Source organism: Ornithorhynchus anatinus, chromosome 7 (genome assembly GCF_004115215.2).
Source record: "Ornithorhynchus anatinus isolate Pmale09 chromosome 7, mOrnAna1.pri.v4, whole genome shotgun sequence".
NCBI lineage: Eukaryota > Metazoa > Chordata > Mammalia > Monotremata > Ornithorhynchidae > Ornithorhynchus > Ornithorhynchus anatinus.
Genome location: NC_041734.1, coordinates 24134545 through 24154373, shown reverse-complemented (window position 1 = coordinate 24154373; position 19829 = coordinate 24134545). Strand labels below are relative to the sequence as shown.

Genomic DNA, 19829 nt, shown 5'->3' with positions numbered 1-19829 from the left:
TGTACTAAGCGCTGGGGTGGTACAAACAAATCAGGTTGGACACAGTCCTATCCCCCATGGGACTCAAAGTCTCAATCCCCATTTTACAGATGAGGCACAGAGAAGTTAAGTGACTTGTCCAAAGTCACTCAGCAGACAAGTGGCAAAGCCAGGATTAGAACCCATGACCTTCTGACACCCAGGCCTGGGCTCTAGCCACTAGGCCAAAGTGCTCTGCACACAGTAAGCACTCAATAAATACAAATGAATGAATGAATGAATGAATGAATGAATGCAGCAAATCAGGGCAATGCAGAAGAGAATGGGAGAAAAGGAAAGTAAGGCTTAGTGAGGGAAGGCCCCTTGGAGAAGATGAGAAGAGGGACAGAGAAATCATGTGTCAGATTTGAGGAGGGAAGGCATTCCAGGCCAGGGGCAGGGTGTGGGTGAGGGGTCAGTGGCGAGGTAGATGAGATCCAGGCAGTAAGAAGGTTAGCTTTAGAGGAGCGAAGTGTGCAGACCGGGTTGTAATAGGAGAGTACCAAGATGACACTGGAGGGGTCAAGGTGATGGAGTGCTTTAAAGCCAATTGGTGAGGAAGGGTTTTTTTGATGGAGAGGTATATGGGCAACCCCTGGAGGTTCTTGAGGAATGGGAAAACATGTCCTGAACATTTTTGTGGATAAATGATCCAGGCACAGAGTGAAGTATGCACTGGAGTGGGGAGAGACAGGAGGCTAGGAGATCAGCAAGGAGTATGAAACAGTAATCAAGGCAGGGTAGAGTAAGTGATTGAATTAACATTGTAGTAGTTTGAAGAGAAAAGGGTGCATTTTAGCAATGTTATGGAGGTGGGACGGACAGGCTTTAGTGATAGAATGAATATGCGGGTTTAACGAGAGAGAGGAATCAAGGATAATGCCATGGGTACAGGCTTGTGAGACAGGAAGGATGGTGGTACCATTTACAGTGATGGGAAAGTCAGGGTGAACAAAAGTCGGGGGAGGACAGGGTTTGAATGGGAACATAGGGAGTTTTGTTTTAGACATGTTAAGCTTGAGGTGACAGGAGGATATCTAAGTAGAAGTGTCTTGAAGGCAGGAGGAAATGTGAGACTGCGGGATGTGGGAAGTGGAATGGTGCAAAAGCGGCATCGGAGTCCAAGAAGAAAGCCAGTTTCCCATCGAGTCTGGAAGAGTTGGGGAAGATAAGGACTCTTCTGGAGAGAGCAGCATCAGAGACCGTGTCATCTGGGGAGAGCTGGGTTTCAATGATGGTGAGAAGGAGGAGTGACTGGGTCAGGAACAGGTCAAGAATGATGGAATCTTCCCCATGATGGAGGAGGGGTTCCACAGGCTGCACTTGGTTGAAGCCATGGGGAGGGTTTGCGGGGAGAGGATTGCACAAGGGGTGGGGAGAGGTTGGATGGGAGTCGATGGGAGCTGGTGCAAGGGGAGGGGCATGAGGAGTGGCTCTGGGACAGATAACTGGGATAGGGCAGGGAGAAAGGATGGGGATGGCACTAGGGATGGGGAGTGATTGGGTGGCAGAGGGGGCAGGGGATGTATGGTGGGAAGGGAGCACTGGGATGGGCTGACTGGAGGAGGGGAGAATTGAAACGGTGGGCCAGGGAGGCTCGGTGGGGGAAATGGTTTGGCCCAAAGGCTTGGGCTTTTGCTTCTCCCCTGTAGCCACTACCAAATTTGTTACGAGGGAGGGCCTCATTCTGCTGAGGCTGGGAAAGGAGGTGGGGCTGGGATGGGCGGAGATGGCCGCAATGATTCAGAGGTCCCAGGGGGAGGATCGTTGCGGTGGTCACTTGGGAAATACAACATAGGTAAAACACTTGGAGAGGCAAGATGTCTTGGCTACCTTTAGCCCAGGAGCCAGGTGAGTAGTTTATGGGCTGTAGAACTCTCATGCTTTCTCAGGTGAGCTGGGACTGTGAAAATTTGTCTTATAAGGAGGAATCCAGTTCACACCAAGATCTCTTGGATTTTTTGGCTTCAAATGTAGCTCCAAATCCAAGTGTATACAATCTGTCCAGTGTCGAACTTCAAACAAGCCTGATCTATCTATACCTATATCTATCTACGTGTGTGTGTGTGTGTATATATATATATTTAATAATAATAATGGTATTTGTTAAGCACTTACTATGTGCCAAGTACTGTTCTAAGCGCTGGGGTAGATATGGGGTAACCAGGTTGTCCCATATGGGGCTCACATTTTTAATCTCCATTCTACAGATGAGGTAACTGAGGCACAGAGAAGTTAAGTGATTTGCCCAAGGTCACACAGCAGACAAATGGTGGAGGCGGGATTAGAACCCACGACCTCAGACTCCCAAGCCCACACTCTTTCTGCTAAATCACACTATGTAAGATAGTGTGAGAAGCAATGTGGCTCAGTGGAAAGAGCGCGGGCTTGGGAGTCAGAGATCACGGGTTCTAATCCCAGCTCTGCTGCTAGTCAGCTGTGTGACCTTGGGCAAGTCACTTAACTTCTCTGTGCCTCAGTTACCTCATCTGTCAAATGGGGATTAAAACTGTGAGCCCCACTTGGGACAAACTGATCACCTTGTATCCCCCAGCACTTAAAACAGTCACAAAAAATATCACAATTTTTTAAGATATATGTGTGTGGGGGTATATATATATTATCATATATCTTACATATATGTATATATAAGTATACACACATAACATATATGTATATAAATATATATGTAAGATATATACCATATATATATGGTATTTGTTAAGCACTTACTATGAGCCAGGCATATAGTACTAAACACTGTACTAAGCACTGAGTGGTTACAAGCTAATCAGCCCCACACAGTCTTAATCCTCATTTTACAGATGAAGTAATTGAGGAACAGAGAAGTTAAACGATTGCCTAAGGTTACAGAGCAGACAACTGCGAGAGCTGGTATTAGAACGCAGGTCCTCTGACTGCTAGGCCCATGTTCTATCCACTAGGCCAAGCTGCTTCTCCTGAGACCCTGTGGCCAGCAGTGGTTTGGATGGGAGGGAGAGGAGGAAACTGTTTACTTGTTCTGATGTGCATATATCTATAATTCTATTTATTTATACTGATGCCTGTTTACTTATTTTAATGTCTGTCTCCCCCTTCTAGTCTGTAAGTCCGGTATGGGCAGGGATTGTCTCTCTCTATTGCTGAATTGTACTTTCCAAGCACTTAGTACAGTGCTCTGCACACAGTAAGCACTCAATAAATATGACCGAATGAATGAATGAATGAATGAATGAATGAATGAATGAATGAATGAATGGTGGGGTAGGTGAGTTTAAACGTTGCAGCTGAGGTAAAAGACAGCAATAACTACTTAATCTGGTGATACCCTGAGGAGATGGCTGAATTGTCCTTGGGTCCCTGAAAGTGAAGAGGCTGGTGTTTAGAAGAACCCTTCTCCATGGCCCTTCTCTTTCTCTGCTAATCTCTGTTCTTTGACCCTTCCCTCTTTCAATGACCAAAACACTGGGGAAGTAGTAGCTCTATTTAATTTACTTGCAGTTTACATCTTCCTGTGATGATAATAATAATAATTATGGTATTTATGTTATTTGTTAAGTGTTTACTATGTGCCAAGCATTGTTCTAAGTCCTGGGGTAGATACAAGGTAATCAGGTTGTCCCACATGGGGCTCAAAGAATTAATCCCGTTTTACAAATGAGGTAACTGTGGCACAGAGAAGTTACGTGGCTTGCCCAAAGTCACACAGCTAAGTGGTGGAGTCGGAATTAGAACCCACGACCTCTGATTCCCAAGCCTGTGCCCTTTCTATTAAGCTAGGCTGCTTCTCTGACCTGATCTGCTGAAAAGAAAAGTATTTTTCAGAAGAAAATCTGTTTCACTCAATAAGTGATATGGCTACAGAATCAATTACATCATAATGTTGTGGAGGAAGAATTATCAGGATTTGGCAATAGACTGAATCTGGCTGTTGCAAAGAGGAAGGAGTCAAAACTGGGATGGGAAAATTAGGTGGGAGACAGCATTCTGGAGGAAAGATGAGTTTTGATAAATAATTATAAAGATGCCAAAATAGGTAAAGAAAGCATGTCTTCCTACCACTAGACAAAATTTTGGACAGCTCCAGCATTTGCTGGGAATTTCATACTTTGTAATCTAAAATATCACAGCATCACTGAAGAAAACAAGACCATGTTTTTGTTAAAATGTGCAGAGTGAAAACTCTGCAGTCTATCTTGTCTGGGTGGGGAACTAGCCAGTTCAGACTCAGAGCTTGCTTCTGATCCAGCAACAGCTGCAGCCTTGCTTTTTAGCAAAGCCTGAACTTCTGAATACCCACAAGAACAGGAACCCATCCCCAGAAAGGGTGACAAAACCCCAGACACAAAAGAAGGAATGCCAGAAAAGGATACATGCCCTCAGGGTTGCTCCAAATCATCCAGGTATGGAAGTCCACCTTCAGGGGCTACATGTTCAATTCATCACTAAATCCTAGCGGTCCCACCTTCACGACATCGCTAAAATCCACCCTTTCCTCTCCAAACTGCTATAATATTAATACAGTCACTTATCCTATCACAGCTGGATTACTGTATCAGCCTCCCTGCTGACCTCCCTACCTCCTGCTTCACCCCACTCTAGTCCATACTTCACTCTGCTGCCCAGATCATTTTTCTACAAAAATGAAGAGGACATGTCACCCCACTCCTAAAAAAACTCCAGTGGTCTCCCATGCACCTCTGCATCAAACAAAAACTCCTCACCACTGACTTAAAAGCACTCAATCACCTTGACTCTCCTACCTCACCTCATTACACTCCTACTACAATCAGCCCACAACTTTGCTCCTCTAGTGCTAACCTTCTCACTTTGCCTCAATCTCATCTATCTCACTTGCTAACCCCTTGACCACTATCTCACTTGCCCACGTCCTGCCTCTGGCCTGGAACACCCTCTCTCCTCAAATCCAACTCTCATCCCACTTCAAAGCCTTACCTGAAGGCACATCTCCTTCCTTGAGGGGGATGCCTTCCAAGAGGCCTTCCTTGACTAACACCCCCCCCACCCCCCCCAACCTTCCTCTTTTCCCACTCCCTTCTGCGCCCTGATTTGCTCCTTTTGTTCTTCTCCCTTTCCAGCCCCATGGCACTTCATAGTACATATCTGTAATTTATTTACTTATATTAATGTCTGTCTCCCCCCCACAGACTTAGTACAATGCTTAGTACAGCACTTGGAACAGTGCCTGACAAGGTAAATGCCTTGGTAAGCGCTAAATAAATACCATTATTATTATTATTTCATGGTATTGATGTCTGACTACTTGTTTTGTTTTGCTGTCTGTCTCTCCCTTTTTTTGACTGTGAGCCCGTTGTTGGGCAGGATTGTCTCTGTTGCCAAACTGTACATTCCAAGAACCTTGTACAGTGCTCTGCACATAGTAAGCACTCAATAAATCCGACTGAATGAATATTACACTGTAAACTCGTTTGGGGCAGGGAATGCGTCTGTTTATTGTTGTATTGTACTCTCCCAAGCAATTAGTACAATGCTCTGCACACAGTAAGCATTCAATTAATATGACTGAATGAATTCAGGGAGGAACCAGGGAGGGGCAGGGAATGTTGGAGGGGCTGAAAGGAGGTTTGGGTCTTTGCCCTGCAGGCCAAGTCCATTGGTCTGTACACCGCTGTGCGGCCAGCCAGTAATCATCATTGTTTTGAGCCTCTTGATGTTTCCCTTACAGGAACCCATTATATCTTAAGAATATGTAACCCCTGAAGGTGGGCTTCCTCACCTCACTGTCAATCAGTGGTATTTACTGAATGTTTACTGTATGCAGAGTACTGTTTTAAGTGCTTGGGAGAGTACAATTGTAAGAGAGTTGGTAGACATGTCCCTGCCCATAACGAGCTTACAGTCTCACTACAATTACTGTCATTACCCAATAGCAAGAGCTGAAAGATGTTCATAATTCTGCTTCAGTGATCGACCGAGAATTGTATTGAACATTTCCTGATATGTATTAAGTGTTCACTAATAATAAAGGAAGTGACATCCAAACTAACATGTTGCCTCAATGTTAAAACTCTTGGAGAATGACAATACCTACAAAAATTGTAAGAGAACATTGAAGCAAGCCTATCGATCAAGATACCTTATCTTCCTCTATCAATGAGAATGACAATAGGGTAAAATTTCTAAAACAAAGCATCTAGCTGGCAACCTTTAAGATTGAGCCCAGAATTGGCATGATGAAAACTCCAAAATCAAAGCGGGTTTAGCAAACCCCCTGCAGATTTTCATTATTCTGAAAAAAAGGGATATTTACCAAAGTTTATTTTGTAAACTATTGATTCAAATAAGCAAAAGAATATAGAAGGCAAATGGTAGGTCACCAAAGCTGAAGAGATCCAAGGATACACAAACCAAAGTCAAATGATTTCTACGCATCCCCAAGAAGTTCCCATAACTCATGTTTCCAGCAACACTGAAAGTTAGCTGCACTCATTATGAACAGCAAAACTTTTAAATTAAACCCATTGCTAATCCACAAATAAGTGAAGTTGTGGCTTTCAATCAAGGGGAGATCTGCCTGCTCTATAAATGCACCCCTTCTACCTGTGACATTATCCTTGACCTTATCCCCACAGTTCTTAAAAATCACTCTCCTCCCCACCCTCACTGTCATTTCAACCATTCTGCCTCTGGTGGCTCCTTCTCTCCCACCTTCAAACATGCTTAAGTCCTATCCACTCTAAGAAAACTCTCTCAACCTCCCAGGCCCCTCCAGCTTTTGCTGCCCCATTTCCCTGTTCCCATTCCTACCCACATTCTGAGAATCAATTGATCAATCAAATTTATCGAATGCTTACTGTGTGCAGAGCACGGTACTAGACACTTGGGAGAATACAACAATATTACAGAAGCATTCCTTGCCCACAAGTTTACAGTCTAGAGGGGGAGACAGATATTCATATAAATAAATTATGGCTATGTACATAACCGCTGTGGAGCTGAGAAGTGGGGATGAATAAAGGAGCAAGTCAGGGTGACTTAGACAGGAATGGGAGAAAAGGTAAAGAGGGTTTAGTCAGTGAAGGCATCTTGGAGGAGACGTGCCTTCAGAAAGGCTTTGATGGTGAGGAGAGCAACTGTCGGATATGAAGAGGGAGGGTGTTGCAGGACATGGGTAAGAGGTCAGCAGTGAAATGGACGAGATCAAGGTTCAGTGATTAGGTTGGCTTTTGAGAAGCCAAGTATACCAGCTGGGTTATAGTAAGAGAGTAGCAATGGGGCAAGGAGGGGGCAAGGTGATTGAGTGCTTTAAAGTCGACGATGAGGAGTTTCTGTTTTAATGTGGAGGTAGTTGGACAACCACTGGAGGTTCCTGAGGAGTGCAAAAACATGGACTGAACTTTTTATAGAAAAATGGTCTGGAGAATAGAGTGAAGTACGGATTGGAGTGGGGAGAAGCAGGAGGTTGGGAGGTCAGCAAGGAGGCAGATATGGTAATAATAATAATAATGTTGGTATTTGTTAAGCGCTTACTATGTGCAGAGCACTGTTCTAAGCGCTGGGGTAAACACAGGGGAATCAGGTTGGCCCATGTGGGGCTCACAGTCTTCATCCCCATTTTACAGATGAGGGAACTGAGGCACTGAGAAGTTAAGTGACTTGCCCACAGTCACACAGCTGACGAGTGGCAGAGCTGGGATTTGAACTCATGAGCCCTGACTCCAAAGCCCGTGCTCTTTCCACTGCGCCACGCTGCTTCTCGAGGCAGGTAATCAAGGCAGAATTGGATAAGTGCTTAGATTAATGTGGAAGCAGTTTGGATGTAGAGGAAAGGTCAGATTTTAGCTATGTTGTGAATCAATCTATGGCTAGGCTAATCAAACAGAAGTTAGGACTGGGGTTCTGGTGCCTGGCCAATTGGAGGTGGACCCTGATAGCAGAGTGAGAGAAGGCAGGGAGACAGGGGTCAGGAAAAGGTCCTGAGAATAATGGGGGGAGGGGGGAGGGCAGAGGGGCAGAGGGGCAGAGAGGAAGGATATGCTGTGTACTTTTAAAATTACCTGTAGGATTCATTCATTATATCAGTTGCCATGTCAGGAGAAGGAAACTAACAAACTAACAGGAAATTAAGTCTTTGGGAAAACATCCCACAATTCAAAGATTCACAATACACTCACAATTTTGAGGGTCATATTAAGGGAAATCCTAGGGTCTCCCTGCACAGGAAAAGTTTGGAGAACAACATCATGACTTTCAAAGCATTACAAAACATACAAAAGAACCTGGCCCTTGCAGGCAAATACTAAAGAATTTCAGTTGCCCCAAAAAGTCTACCAAGATGTTAAGACTGCTCCACAGTGATATGACTGGACACATCGGAATTGTCTGGCCCTTTTCCTGCCACCAAAAGGTAAAGCAGGGCTACTTGCTAGGCCCAATTTTTTTCAGCTTATTCTATGCAGACACATTTCAGTACTCAAGAGAATAAAATTGTGTGTCTCTGATAAATTTTTTGAATTCAGCACACTGGGAGTATCACCTAAAGCTCTTGAATCCATAATGGAATAGCTCAAATATGTGGTGATTCTATTCTAGAAGTGTAAGTACAAAATGACACAGATGATTCTGAATCACCTTCCAGGGTCAGTGAAGTCCTACAGAATTTGCTAGAAATCCAAGGTTACACCCCATATACCCAACCAAGAATCAACAGCAGTGACAGAACTGAATGGTGTCACAGTGTCCTGCTACTCAGGCAGCATACAGCCTACAAATGTACGTTTAAACAAAAAATGGAAAACTGAATCAGGAATGCTAATGTGTTTTCTGGGAGATACACAGAATGTAGTGCGTTACATGGCATCAAGATTCAGACTAATCTAAAAGTTCAAAGAACAGCTACAGAATCCAACCTTCTTTATGACTATGAAATGGGGCGCTTCTTTAGATGCTATGCATGATTTTTAGGGCAGATAAATCAGTGCAACCTAGAAACAGGGTTCCCATTAAGCAGTGCTTATGCACCCAAGAAATCCTAAAGCATACACCCACTCAGCTCACAAGAAATATACCGGGCTGGGCCCATCGCAGACCTCTTGGGCCAGATCTATGTTTCTGGGACCTGGTATTCTGTGAAAATACATATTCCCTGCACTGGTAATAGACACAAAAGGTCTCATCAAATTCTTCATTCTTCCTCTCCCCACTGTCAAAGTCAAACTGTCTGACAGAGGAATTCATTCCATTCCCCAGACATAGAATTACTATCACAGCAAGCACTAAGCAAGACCAGTGAAGGAAAGCACCTGGTGATACTCTGCCTTCCCCTGAAACCAAAGTGCTTTGCTACTATCAGAAGCATTTATAACCACACAATGACACTCTGCAGTGGAGATAAACAGCACTTCTATACAGATTGAGACAAACGTATCTCAGGAATATTTATATTGGATGAATTAATTTTAATGGATGACTTCAATACAATGTTCCAAGTGATGCCCAGACAACATGGAAAGTCATCAGCTTTCTTGGGCTGGCAAACTATAAAGCAGAGGGTTTTTTTTGTTGAGTGAATGGACCAACCACCACCTCAAAATGAAAAATGCCCGCCAAACAAAAGAAAAAACATCTTGGATGCGTCCCTGATCCAAAGAGTTCCATCTCATTGATTACATCATTCCACAGCAATGGGGATCTCAAAGAGGTTCAGCTCACCAAAGACATGTGCGAAGTGGAATAATGGACAATTCATTGGTCTCATAAACTCCAAGCTCACACTCTTCTTAGAACCACTGCAATAAAAACTGGCCTCCAAATCTCCAAGCCACCTGAACATTTAACTCTTGGAGAGTGAAAGCAACCCACAAGCAAATCTACAGCAATATCACCATAATCCTGTGATACTGTATTCCAGGTAGCTGTCAGTACACTTATTCATATAAATGTCTGTCTCCCCCTAAGCTCATTATGGCAGGGAATATGTCTGCTAATTCTGTTGTACTTTACTCTCCCAAGTGCTTAATACAGTGGTCTGCACGCAGTAAGCACTTAATAAATACGATTGACTGATTTATTGACCTCATTGGGCACAGCCAATAGAAGAAACCAATTGGTTTCATGTAAATGACTCGGAAATAAAAAGCCTACTTGGTACGAAACATCAGTTGCATCAGCAGCAACTTGCAGCACCCAGGAATGAAGACCAAAGCAACCTGCCTCACATTTGCCAACCAAATTAAGGAACACATGTGGCAGATGATGGGATACCAAAGCAGAAGAGATTCAGAGCTAGGCAGGCAGCCATGAAAACTAAAGATATACCATCCACTGTACCTCTGAAGAGGATGGCTCAAGTCTCATCACTTACACTTTTTAGAGGGAATTCTAAAAAGATGGCAAGAGCATTCCAATTAATATGTTCAACACATTTTCTCTTCTATGTAAATTGAGGCTCTACAAACCACCTGCTAACAGCTGAACACACCACCCTTCTATCAACTACTGAAGAAGTCACTGTAGCATTTAGAACCATGAAAATCCACAAAGTACCTGGACCTAATGTCATGCCTACTCAGATCTATAAGCACGGATGGGACGGTCTGCTTAAACACTTGTACAAACTCTTTCTCAACATATGGGCCACTTGAGGAAATCCCACGGGATCTCAAAGATATCACCATTTGCACCATCTTCAAGAAGAAGGATGTAGGAGCAAAAAGCAACAATTACTGGGGTGTCTCACTACTCTCCATTGCAGGCAGAATCCTATGAGGAGTTCTCCTGGATCAAATCATAAAAAACTTCATCAAGTGAATGCTTTCAGAAACACAAGGTTGCTTCAGACCCCATGGTGTGGCCCAGCAATAGTGGGTGTCAGAAAAAAGAAAAGTGCACCAAGATCTCTACATAGTTCTCACGGACCTCACCAAAGCATTTGATTCCATCAATAGACTGGGCTTTGGAAATTACTAAGCAAATTTAGTACCTTGAAAAGTTCATCAAGATTCCAAGGCTACTTCATGGAAGGCATGGCTGACCAAGTTACAGCCAGATGTGCCCGATTTGACTGATTCCACATTGCCCATGGAGTAAAATAGGGATGTATAGTGGGCCCGGTCCTGTTCATCTTACTCTATACAGCCATGCTGGAGGATGCAACAAGAGATCTGGATGCAGGTGTTAGAATACACTTTATGTAGCTCTGGGAAACTCTTCGAACTCAACAGATTTCTGGGCACCAGCCAAAAGAAGTCATTCAAGCAGTCATTCAAGAACAACTGAATGCAGATGAATGTACCTTTGAGGCCCAAATCCAAGAAGGCATGCAAATGACTGTAAACTGCCACATCAGCTAGGTGGTATTGGCTGTCGAGAAGTCTAAAGAAAACGGAGGTGATGTATTAGCCTGCACCAGGGAGGCCATACACAAAGACAAAAATTCAAATTTGCAATCCAGAACTAATAGCTGTGGAAGAATTGTGTTACCTGGGTAGCACCTCAAATCAACAATACAATAGCAGACAAGGGAGTAGAAAACCAAATCAAGATGATTAGCACAGTCCTTGGAAGAATGTCACTGTATGGCGGCAGTGTGGTACAAACTAAAAGAGCCAAGAGCTGTAAGCTATGCTCTCTTTAACACAGGTGGATTATATGGGATGTGAATAAAATAAACCATTGACAAAATATAGAGAGCTGAAACTGGGAAACCAAAAGCAAAGTAGAGGAAATGTTTTAAGGACACAGTAAAGCGAACCTCAGACAATGCACCATCCCAGCTGAAAACTGGAAGTCAACTGCTGATAGGCCAGCAGGGCACATTATCATCATGAAAACAGTGGCTCTTTTCAAGCAAGAACTTTGTAAAGAACAAGAGACAAAGGAAGGCAAAAAAACCCCACTAGCACCTGGTACTGCCAACATTAAACATGACAACCCAACAAAGATTGCCTTTTTGTGACCACAATGTGGTTGGGCCTTTGGGTCCCCCATTGACCTTCTCAGCTACAGATGTCCTCAAAGGTGAATTTCACTGTCAGTGATCTCTTCTTCGAATCTGAAGGTCAACTACCCAAACTCCACCCCATTCTATGGAGAGCTGAGATGGGGAACAAAAACACAGTGGACAGAAAATACATTTTAAAAACAAAAGGGAGGAAGACGTCTACTGGTGTGGCACAACCATAGATATCTGGAAGAAAGTAGCAGCAGGCAAACCAGCCTTTCATGAAAATATTCACTGAAAACAGCACCAGAAACTATGCACAGTAATGTCTGTCTGCAAAAAACATAGAACGGATTATCAGTTACATTATGGTTTTATTAGCCGCTTATGTACATACCAGTAAAGATCTGTCCCAGATGTAGCTTCCAACAAGAAATACACACACTTTATATATATTTATATATATATATATTTATACACACACATATGTGAAGTGTGACTTTTCTTTTTCATTTGCAATTTTGTGTGTGTATGTATACATACGCATATGAATGAACACACACACACACACACACACACATTCATTCATTTAATCGTATTTATTGAATGCTTACTGTGTGCAGAGCACTGTACTAGTGAATGGGAAAGTACAATACAACAATAAACAGACATGTTCCCTGCCCACAATGAGCTTACAGTCCAGAGGGGGACACAGGTAGCAATATAAACAAATACATAAATGACATATATGTACATAAGTGCTGCAGGGCAGTGATGGGGGATGAGTAAAGGGAATACATCAGGGTGACGGGGAGAGGGGAGGGAGAGAACAGTTCTTATTCAGGGAAGGCCTCCTGGAGGAGATGGGCCTTCAATAAGGCTTTGAAGGTGGGGGAGAGTAACTATCGGATTTGAGGAGTTAAGGCATTCCAGGCTATAGGAAGGACGTGGGCGAGCGGTCAGCAGCGAGATAGACGAGATGGAGGCACAGCAAGAAGGTTAGCATTAGAGGAGCGAAGTGTGCAGGCTGGGTTGCAGTAGGAGAGTACCAAGGTGAGGCACGAAGGGGCAAGGTGACTGAATGTTTTCAAGCCATGGTGAGGAGTTTTTGTTTGATATGGAGTTGGATGGGCAAGCACTAGAGTTTTTTGAGAAGTGGGGTGATATGTCCTGAACATTTTGTAGAAACATGATCCAGGCAGCAGAGTGAAGTATGGACTGCTGTGGGGAGAGGCAGAAGGCAGGGAGGTCAGCAAGGAGGCTGATGCAATAATCCACGCAGTGATTATATTATCATGGTAGCAGTTTGGATGGAGAGGAAAGGATGGATTTTTAGCAATGTTGTAAAGGTGGGACCGACAGAATTTAGTGATGGACTGAATATGTGGATTGAATGAGAGAGGAGTCAAGGATAATGCCAAGGTTACGGGCTTGTGAGACAAGAAGGATGGTGCAAGTGTGTACATGTGTTTACAAAATTGCAAATGAAAAAGAAGTCACACTTTACCTTCCACCCATAAACATATGAAATGGCATAATGGGTTGACCAACGGTTCATTCAAGTCCAGTGTTTTGTGTTACAGGCCATGGCACAAAAGGGCCCTTGAAGAAACCATGTTGATGCTTACCACCCACTCTGTGAAGAAGCCTTTCAGCCTTTAAGATTCAGTGGGTGTCTTCTTGTTCTGGTGCTAAGGGATTGGTTGAACAACTCGATGTTCACCTATACAGCCTTTCATTACTTTTGTAATAATAACGATGGTATCTGCTAAGCGCTTACTATGTGCCAAACACTGTTCTAAGCACTATGGTAGATTCAAGGTAATCAGGTTGTCCCATGTGGGGCTAACAGTCTTAATCCCCATTTTACAGATGAGGTAATTTAGGCACAAAGAAGTGAAGTGAGTTGCCCAAAGTCATAAAGCAGATAAGTGGCGTAGCCGGGATTATAACTCACAACCTCTGACTCCCAAATCCCTGCTCTTTCCACTAAGCCACACCGCTTTGTAGATTTCAATATGACCCCTCTAAGCCTTCAAATATTCAAACTGAAGAATTATAAATTTTTGCAGTCTATCCGTGGACCATATTAAATTACTGATCCTGGATAGAAAAGTATTTAAGTCTTTTTTTCATTTTATTGATTTAACCTATAATAAATTTATGATTCGAACAGATTTTATGAACAGTCATATAAGTATTTGTGATATGTCTTAAATGAACTTCTGAAAATAAAATTTTGGCAGTCTCATTAATGTGGTTGCTTTTTATATCAAGCATGTTGGATTTCTAGAAGCTTGGGACAGACACTATTATGGAACAGTGATTCAAGTGTGACCACCCATTTTGTTAATCTTCAACGATTAAATAATGAATAGGTGACCTCAATGAAAATTAATTTTATACATTAATTTTGATCACGTTCTTATTTGCTTAAATGGACTGAATTTAAACCATCTTTCATTACTGGTTTTAAAAAGATGGGGACTGCAGTACCCGCCCTCAGTCAAGCATCCTTTGAGAATCTCTGTAAAAACTATGTATTATTGGACACTGAGATGGCATTATTAACCTGAGTACCAGTGATAACATAAATGTGCACATAGGCTCTAAAATGACATTTAAAAATGTCCATGAGGTTGTTTCTTCCCAGAGAGGTATCTAATGGTCTTTTTCCAAAACTCAAGTGTCCTCCAAAGGGGTTTCAGAATGAGAGAAAATGGGAACCTATTTACAAATGCAACTTGATACTTTATGTCCTTGAATTAGGGAAGGAACAGTAATTATGACATCTCTATTTTTCACACTGAAATGATTTAGAACCAAGATGGAACTGTAAATACCTGTTCTTCATTAGGCGCACTTCTCTCTTTCGTGCTGCCTCTTCTGCAGGCTGGGTAGGAAGTGCTGGAGAAGACGCCATAACTACCCCAGGTGCAATGGTACTGGTTGGAGCTGTGCGAATCTGGTAGGTCTGGACATCTCCTGAGGCAGCTGAGAAAGAAAAATGAATCCAAACCTTTCCGCCAAACTAGTATTTTAATTGGTATTAATTAACTGGGGGGAGGACTGGGAGATAAAGGAGAGAATTTTTTTTTAAAGGAGTGCCATTCACTGTAACTTGAAATGTTGTAGAGTGCAATGTTGCTATTCAAAGTGCTGAGGGGAATGGTATTAATTAAGTGCTTACTATTTGCTGAGCACTAAATGCTAGGGTAGGTACGCTATAGTCAGGTTGTCCCACATGGGGCTCACAGTCTTAATTTCCACTTTATAGATGAGGCAACTGAGGTAGAGAAGTTAAATGTCTAGCTCAAGGTCACACAACAAACAAGCGACAGAGCAGGGATTAGAACCCGGGTTCTTCTGACTCCATGTTCTTTCCATGTTGTTTCCACTAGAGCACACTGCTTCTGGAATGCCAGTTAGCCAAAAATTGTGGTTAATTAAGAATCAGGACTCTGCCAGGTAATCATTCCCAGGAAGGGTCTTTGCACAGCGTAATTAGATATAGCAAAACACTTCACTACTTGCTACCCTGAAGCTGCATAAGACAGTACTTCAGTGATCCACAGCATTGACTGCGAGGAAGGGTCAGGAAACACTCAGATTGTGGTCCCTGTAAAGTCCGGGCTGGGACATGGAAGCACTACCCACCAGTGGTTTGGTTTCTGGTTAGAAAAACCAGAGCTTTCTCATTGGAAAAGTACCATTTAACACAGTTTTATCTGTGTTACTATAGAGCATCTAGTAAGCACTCAGTAAATATCATTGATTTTTTTTTACTGTGGTCTCTCCTTTTTTTTTTCCTTTTCTGTAAAAGTACCTGGCCTTTTGAAAGTGTGCTTCAGAATAATTCCAATTTTGATGTCAAAAGCTGCCTGAACATAGAATACTTTTTAGGAGTAGAAATTTTCCAATTACTGAAGCTTGTACATTTCACTTTTAAAATAAAGTCAAAGAATACATACTTAATTATATTCATTTGACTCAAATTCATAGGAAACTCAGATCCCTTTCCTTACAAAGACTAGAAATTAATCAAATGGGAGTGGTCTCATCAAAGTAAAGAAATATAGAAAGGGAAGTGATGAGGGCTTGAATGCTTGGAATTGAATGCTTGACAAATGATTAGAGAGAAGATCCTAACTAACAATATATATTCTTTGCTAAAAAGGGAGGGGGGAGTTTTTTCAGCTCACCATTTTTATTGTAAAAGCAAAAAGAGCAGATTCTGGTCTGGAGAAAGCAAAGAAAATATCAAACTCTGCATAAAGAAAGAGACAAATCATTTCTTTAAGAATATGAAAGAGGTGTTCTTTGTTGTTGTTCATTTTTACCATAAGTTTTGGTCCAAAAGAATTGATGGAAAGTTTTTGTTTTCTTTCTTTTTCACATGGGCATAATACTTCAGCAGTAATTTATTGAGCCCCTACTACACGGATAACACCGTACAAGACTGTGAGAAACAAACAATGAAAGCAAAACACAGAGACCTCAACTTCAAGTACTTTACCATTTAATGTGCCTGAAATCAAGGAAGTATCTACGCAACACTGACTTTACTCCATTAACAAAAGCATTTCCAAAGATCTGGGTCAAAGCTAATTCTCCACAGCACTCCATTTACACTGCAAGTCCTTATCCTCAGCTAATATGGCAAATTAAATTCTTCTGACCAGTTCCAAAATTTTAAGTCCCCTACCTTGTACAACCACTTGATTGCTGGGTACCAGGATCTGCTGTCCATCAGTGGTCTGGGCATACTGCAGGATGGTGGTGCCAGGCTGAGTGGCAGCAGCGTTGGTCATAGTTAACGTCTGAAGGCCCTGAACCCCATCCGTGCCATTGTTAGCCAGCTGTATTGCTCCCCCCTGGGTTATGGCAACTAAAACCCAATGGATTTGAAAGTTAAAAGGATAATTAATACCATACATAGTTAATTACCATACACAAATTCAGCTGGAGAGCACAACTTGACACGCGTGAATATCCTATCACTTTAAACCAGATTCTTTTAGAAGGACATGTTGGAAGTGACACATAGGAGTCCTGATTTCCTACCATGTAATTGAGTTAATATGATTACACTGTAAGTTATCTACTGAAAAACAAGTCAAGTCTCAGTGTCTGCTAACAAAAGGCAACAAGGTGATTATTTAGTTTAGTCCCTCAGCTTTTTCTTGGCTACCTGTCAGGTGATTCTCAATGGTTTCTCCAACTTCCCCTCTTCTTGTTCTCTGGCCCATTTTACTTCTACTGAGGTACAATCATTTCTTTCTCCTCCTACGGAATCATGCGTCATCCCTCTCTCCCACACACATCCATCCCCCCACCCGCCCTCACACACATAAACATCCTGCATCAAACTCATTCTCCTATGCCTTCATCAGTTAGTTGGCCATATTAACCTAAACACAATCTGCCCTCCAATTTAAATACCCAAAGGGAAAAGAAAAAATACTATGCAAAATTCAATTCCTTTGCATGTATAAATATAATAAAAGAAAAGAGAGCAAGTCTGACAAAATCTGGAAACACATACTTAAAAATCATGTCTTACTCATGTAAATTGAATTTAACCGCTCAGATCACTTACTATATTGCCCACTGCTGGTTTGGTAAATTGGAGTTGGCACCGTCACAGTGGTAATGGCAGGTGCTGATGTCTCCTCTTCAGACTTCTCCTCCTCAATCCTGGGAACTCCTGGGGCATCTGAGGACAAGTCATTCAAAATTTTCCTAATGAAAAAGCACATTGTCAAAATTAACTCTCAAAGTAGAAACAAAGCCAAATGTAGTAGGAATAGCAGTGAGAAATGTTAAATGAGAAACAAAAAAGAAAAAAGAGAGCTAATAAATATCAGTCAATGAATAATGTTTCACTGAGTGTGTCCAGAGACATGATCCCTGCCTTCAAGGAGTTTCAGGTGGATGTAAGTGTTTAAGTGTGGACATGAGGCAAAAACCAACTAGGCTGAGGACTAAGGGAACTGAGACGTGCTCTAGACTAACTCACCATCAACTGGGGGTAAGCCACTCCTGCTCTTCCTTTGCTTAACCCGCTGCCTTGACCTCCTCTCCTCTAATTAACTCATTCATTCAATCACATTTATTGAGTGCTTACTGTGTGCAGAGCACTGTACTAAGCACTTGGGGAAGTACAATACAAAAATAAACAGTGACATTCCCTGCCTACAACGGGCTCACAGTCTAGAGGAGGGAGCCAGACATCAATACAAATAAATAATAAAATTACAGATAATGTAAAGTGCTGTAGGGCTGGGAGGGGAGAAGAGCAAAGGGAGCAGGTCAGGGTGACGCAGCAGGAAGTGGAAGATGAGGAAAAGTGGGGCTTAGTCTGGGAAGGCCTCTTGAAGGACATGTGCCTTCAATAAGGCTTTGAAGGGGGTTGGGGGGGGATGGTGGATCTGTCTATTGAATTTGAGGAGGGAGGGCATTCCAGGCCAGAGGCAGGATGTGGGCCACGGGTCGGCAGTGAGACAGGCAAAATCAAAGTGTAGTGAGAAGGTTAGCACCAGAGGAGCGAAGTGTCTGGGCTGGGTTGCAGAAGGAGAAACAAGGTGAGGTAGGAGGGGGATGATGGAGGTGATGGAGTACTTTAATGCCAATGGTGAGGAGCTTTTTTTGGATACAGAGATGGAAGGGCAACCACTGGAGTTTTTTGAGGAGGGGGTGATACGTCCTCAACATTTTTGTAGAAAAATGATCCGGGCAACAGAGTGAAGTATGGACTGGAGTGGGGAGAGACAGAAGGCTGGGAAGTCAGCAAGGAGGCTGATACAGTAATCGAGGTGGGATACGATAAGTGACTGTATTAACATGGTAGTAGTTTGGATGGAGAAGAAAGGGTGCATTTTAGCAATGTTGTGAAAGTGGTACCGACAGGACTTTGTGATGGATTGAATATGTGGGTTAAATGACAGAGAGGAGTCAAGGGTAATGCCAAGACTATGGGTTGGTGAGACAGGAAGGATGGTGGTGTTGTCTATAGTGATGGGAAAGACAGTGACAGGACAGGGTTTGGGTGGGAAGATAAGGAGCTCTGCTTTGGACCTGTTAAGTGTGAAGTGATGGGAGGACATCCAAGTAGAGAGGTCTTGAAAGCAGGAGGAGATGTGAGACTGCAAAAAGGGAGAGAGATCAGGGCTGGAGATGAAGATTTGGGTATTATCTACATAGAGGTAATAGTTGAAGCCATAGGAGCAAATGAGTTTTCCAAAGGAGTGGGTGTAGGTGAGGAATAGAAGGGCACCCAGAACTGAACCTTGAGGAACAGAGGGGGTGGGGGACAGAGGAAGAGCCCACAAAGGAGACTGAAAATGAAAGGCAAGAGAGATAAGAGGAGAACCAGGAGAGGACCGTCAGTGAAGCCAAGGTTGGATAATATTTCTAGGAGAAAGGAGGAGTTGATAGTGTCAAAGGCAGAGAGGTCAAAGAGGATTAGGATGGAGTAGAGGACATTGGATTTGGCAAGGAGGAGATTATTGGTGACTTGAGAGGGAGGTTTCTGTGGAGTGAAGGGGACAGAAGCCAGATTGGAGGGGGTCGAGGAGAAGAATTTGAGATAGCAGATATAGATAACTTGCTCAAGAAGTTTGGAGAGGAATGGTAGGAGGGAGAAAACTGGAGGGAGCTGTGGGGTCAAGGGAGAGTTATTTTAGGATAGGGGAGACACAAGCATGTTTGAGAGCAGTGGGGAAGAAGCCATTGGAGAGCAAACGTTTGAAGATGGCTGTTAAGGAGGGAAGAAGGGACAAGTGCAAGAGTTTTGATAAGGTAAAAAGGAACGGGATCCGATGCACAGGTGGGGGGGGGGGGGGCGTTTGAGAGGAGGCAGATCTCCTCTAGAGATACTGCTGGGAAG

General features: G+C 43.0%; 1 protein-coding gene across 2 annotated transcripts in view; it reads right to left on the bottom strand.

The window, feature by feature from the left end:
* The window catches only part of CREB1 (cAMP responsive element binding protein 1), an 80603-nt gene that overhangs the window by 8019 nt on the left and 52755 nt on the right, over positions 1-19829 (bottom strand). The window contains exons 5-8 of one of the 2 annotated variants that reach the window (XM_029068747.1): positions 17541-17683; positions 16647-16829; positions 16144-16208; positions 14789-14935 (exon numbers count right to left, since the gene is read on the bottom strand). In XM_029068747.1, coding sequence (XP_028924580.1) covers positions 14867-14935; positions 16144-16208; positions 16647-16829; positions 17541-17683 — 460 coding nt within the window. In that variant the 3' untranslated portion in view covers positions 14789-14866. Of the gene's footprint in view, positions 1-14784; positions 14936-16143; positions 16209-16646; positions 16830-17540; positions 17684-19829 lie in introns of those variants that run through there. The other variant, XM_029068746.2, reaches the window with a different exon arrangement.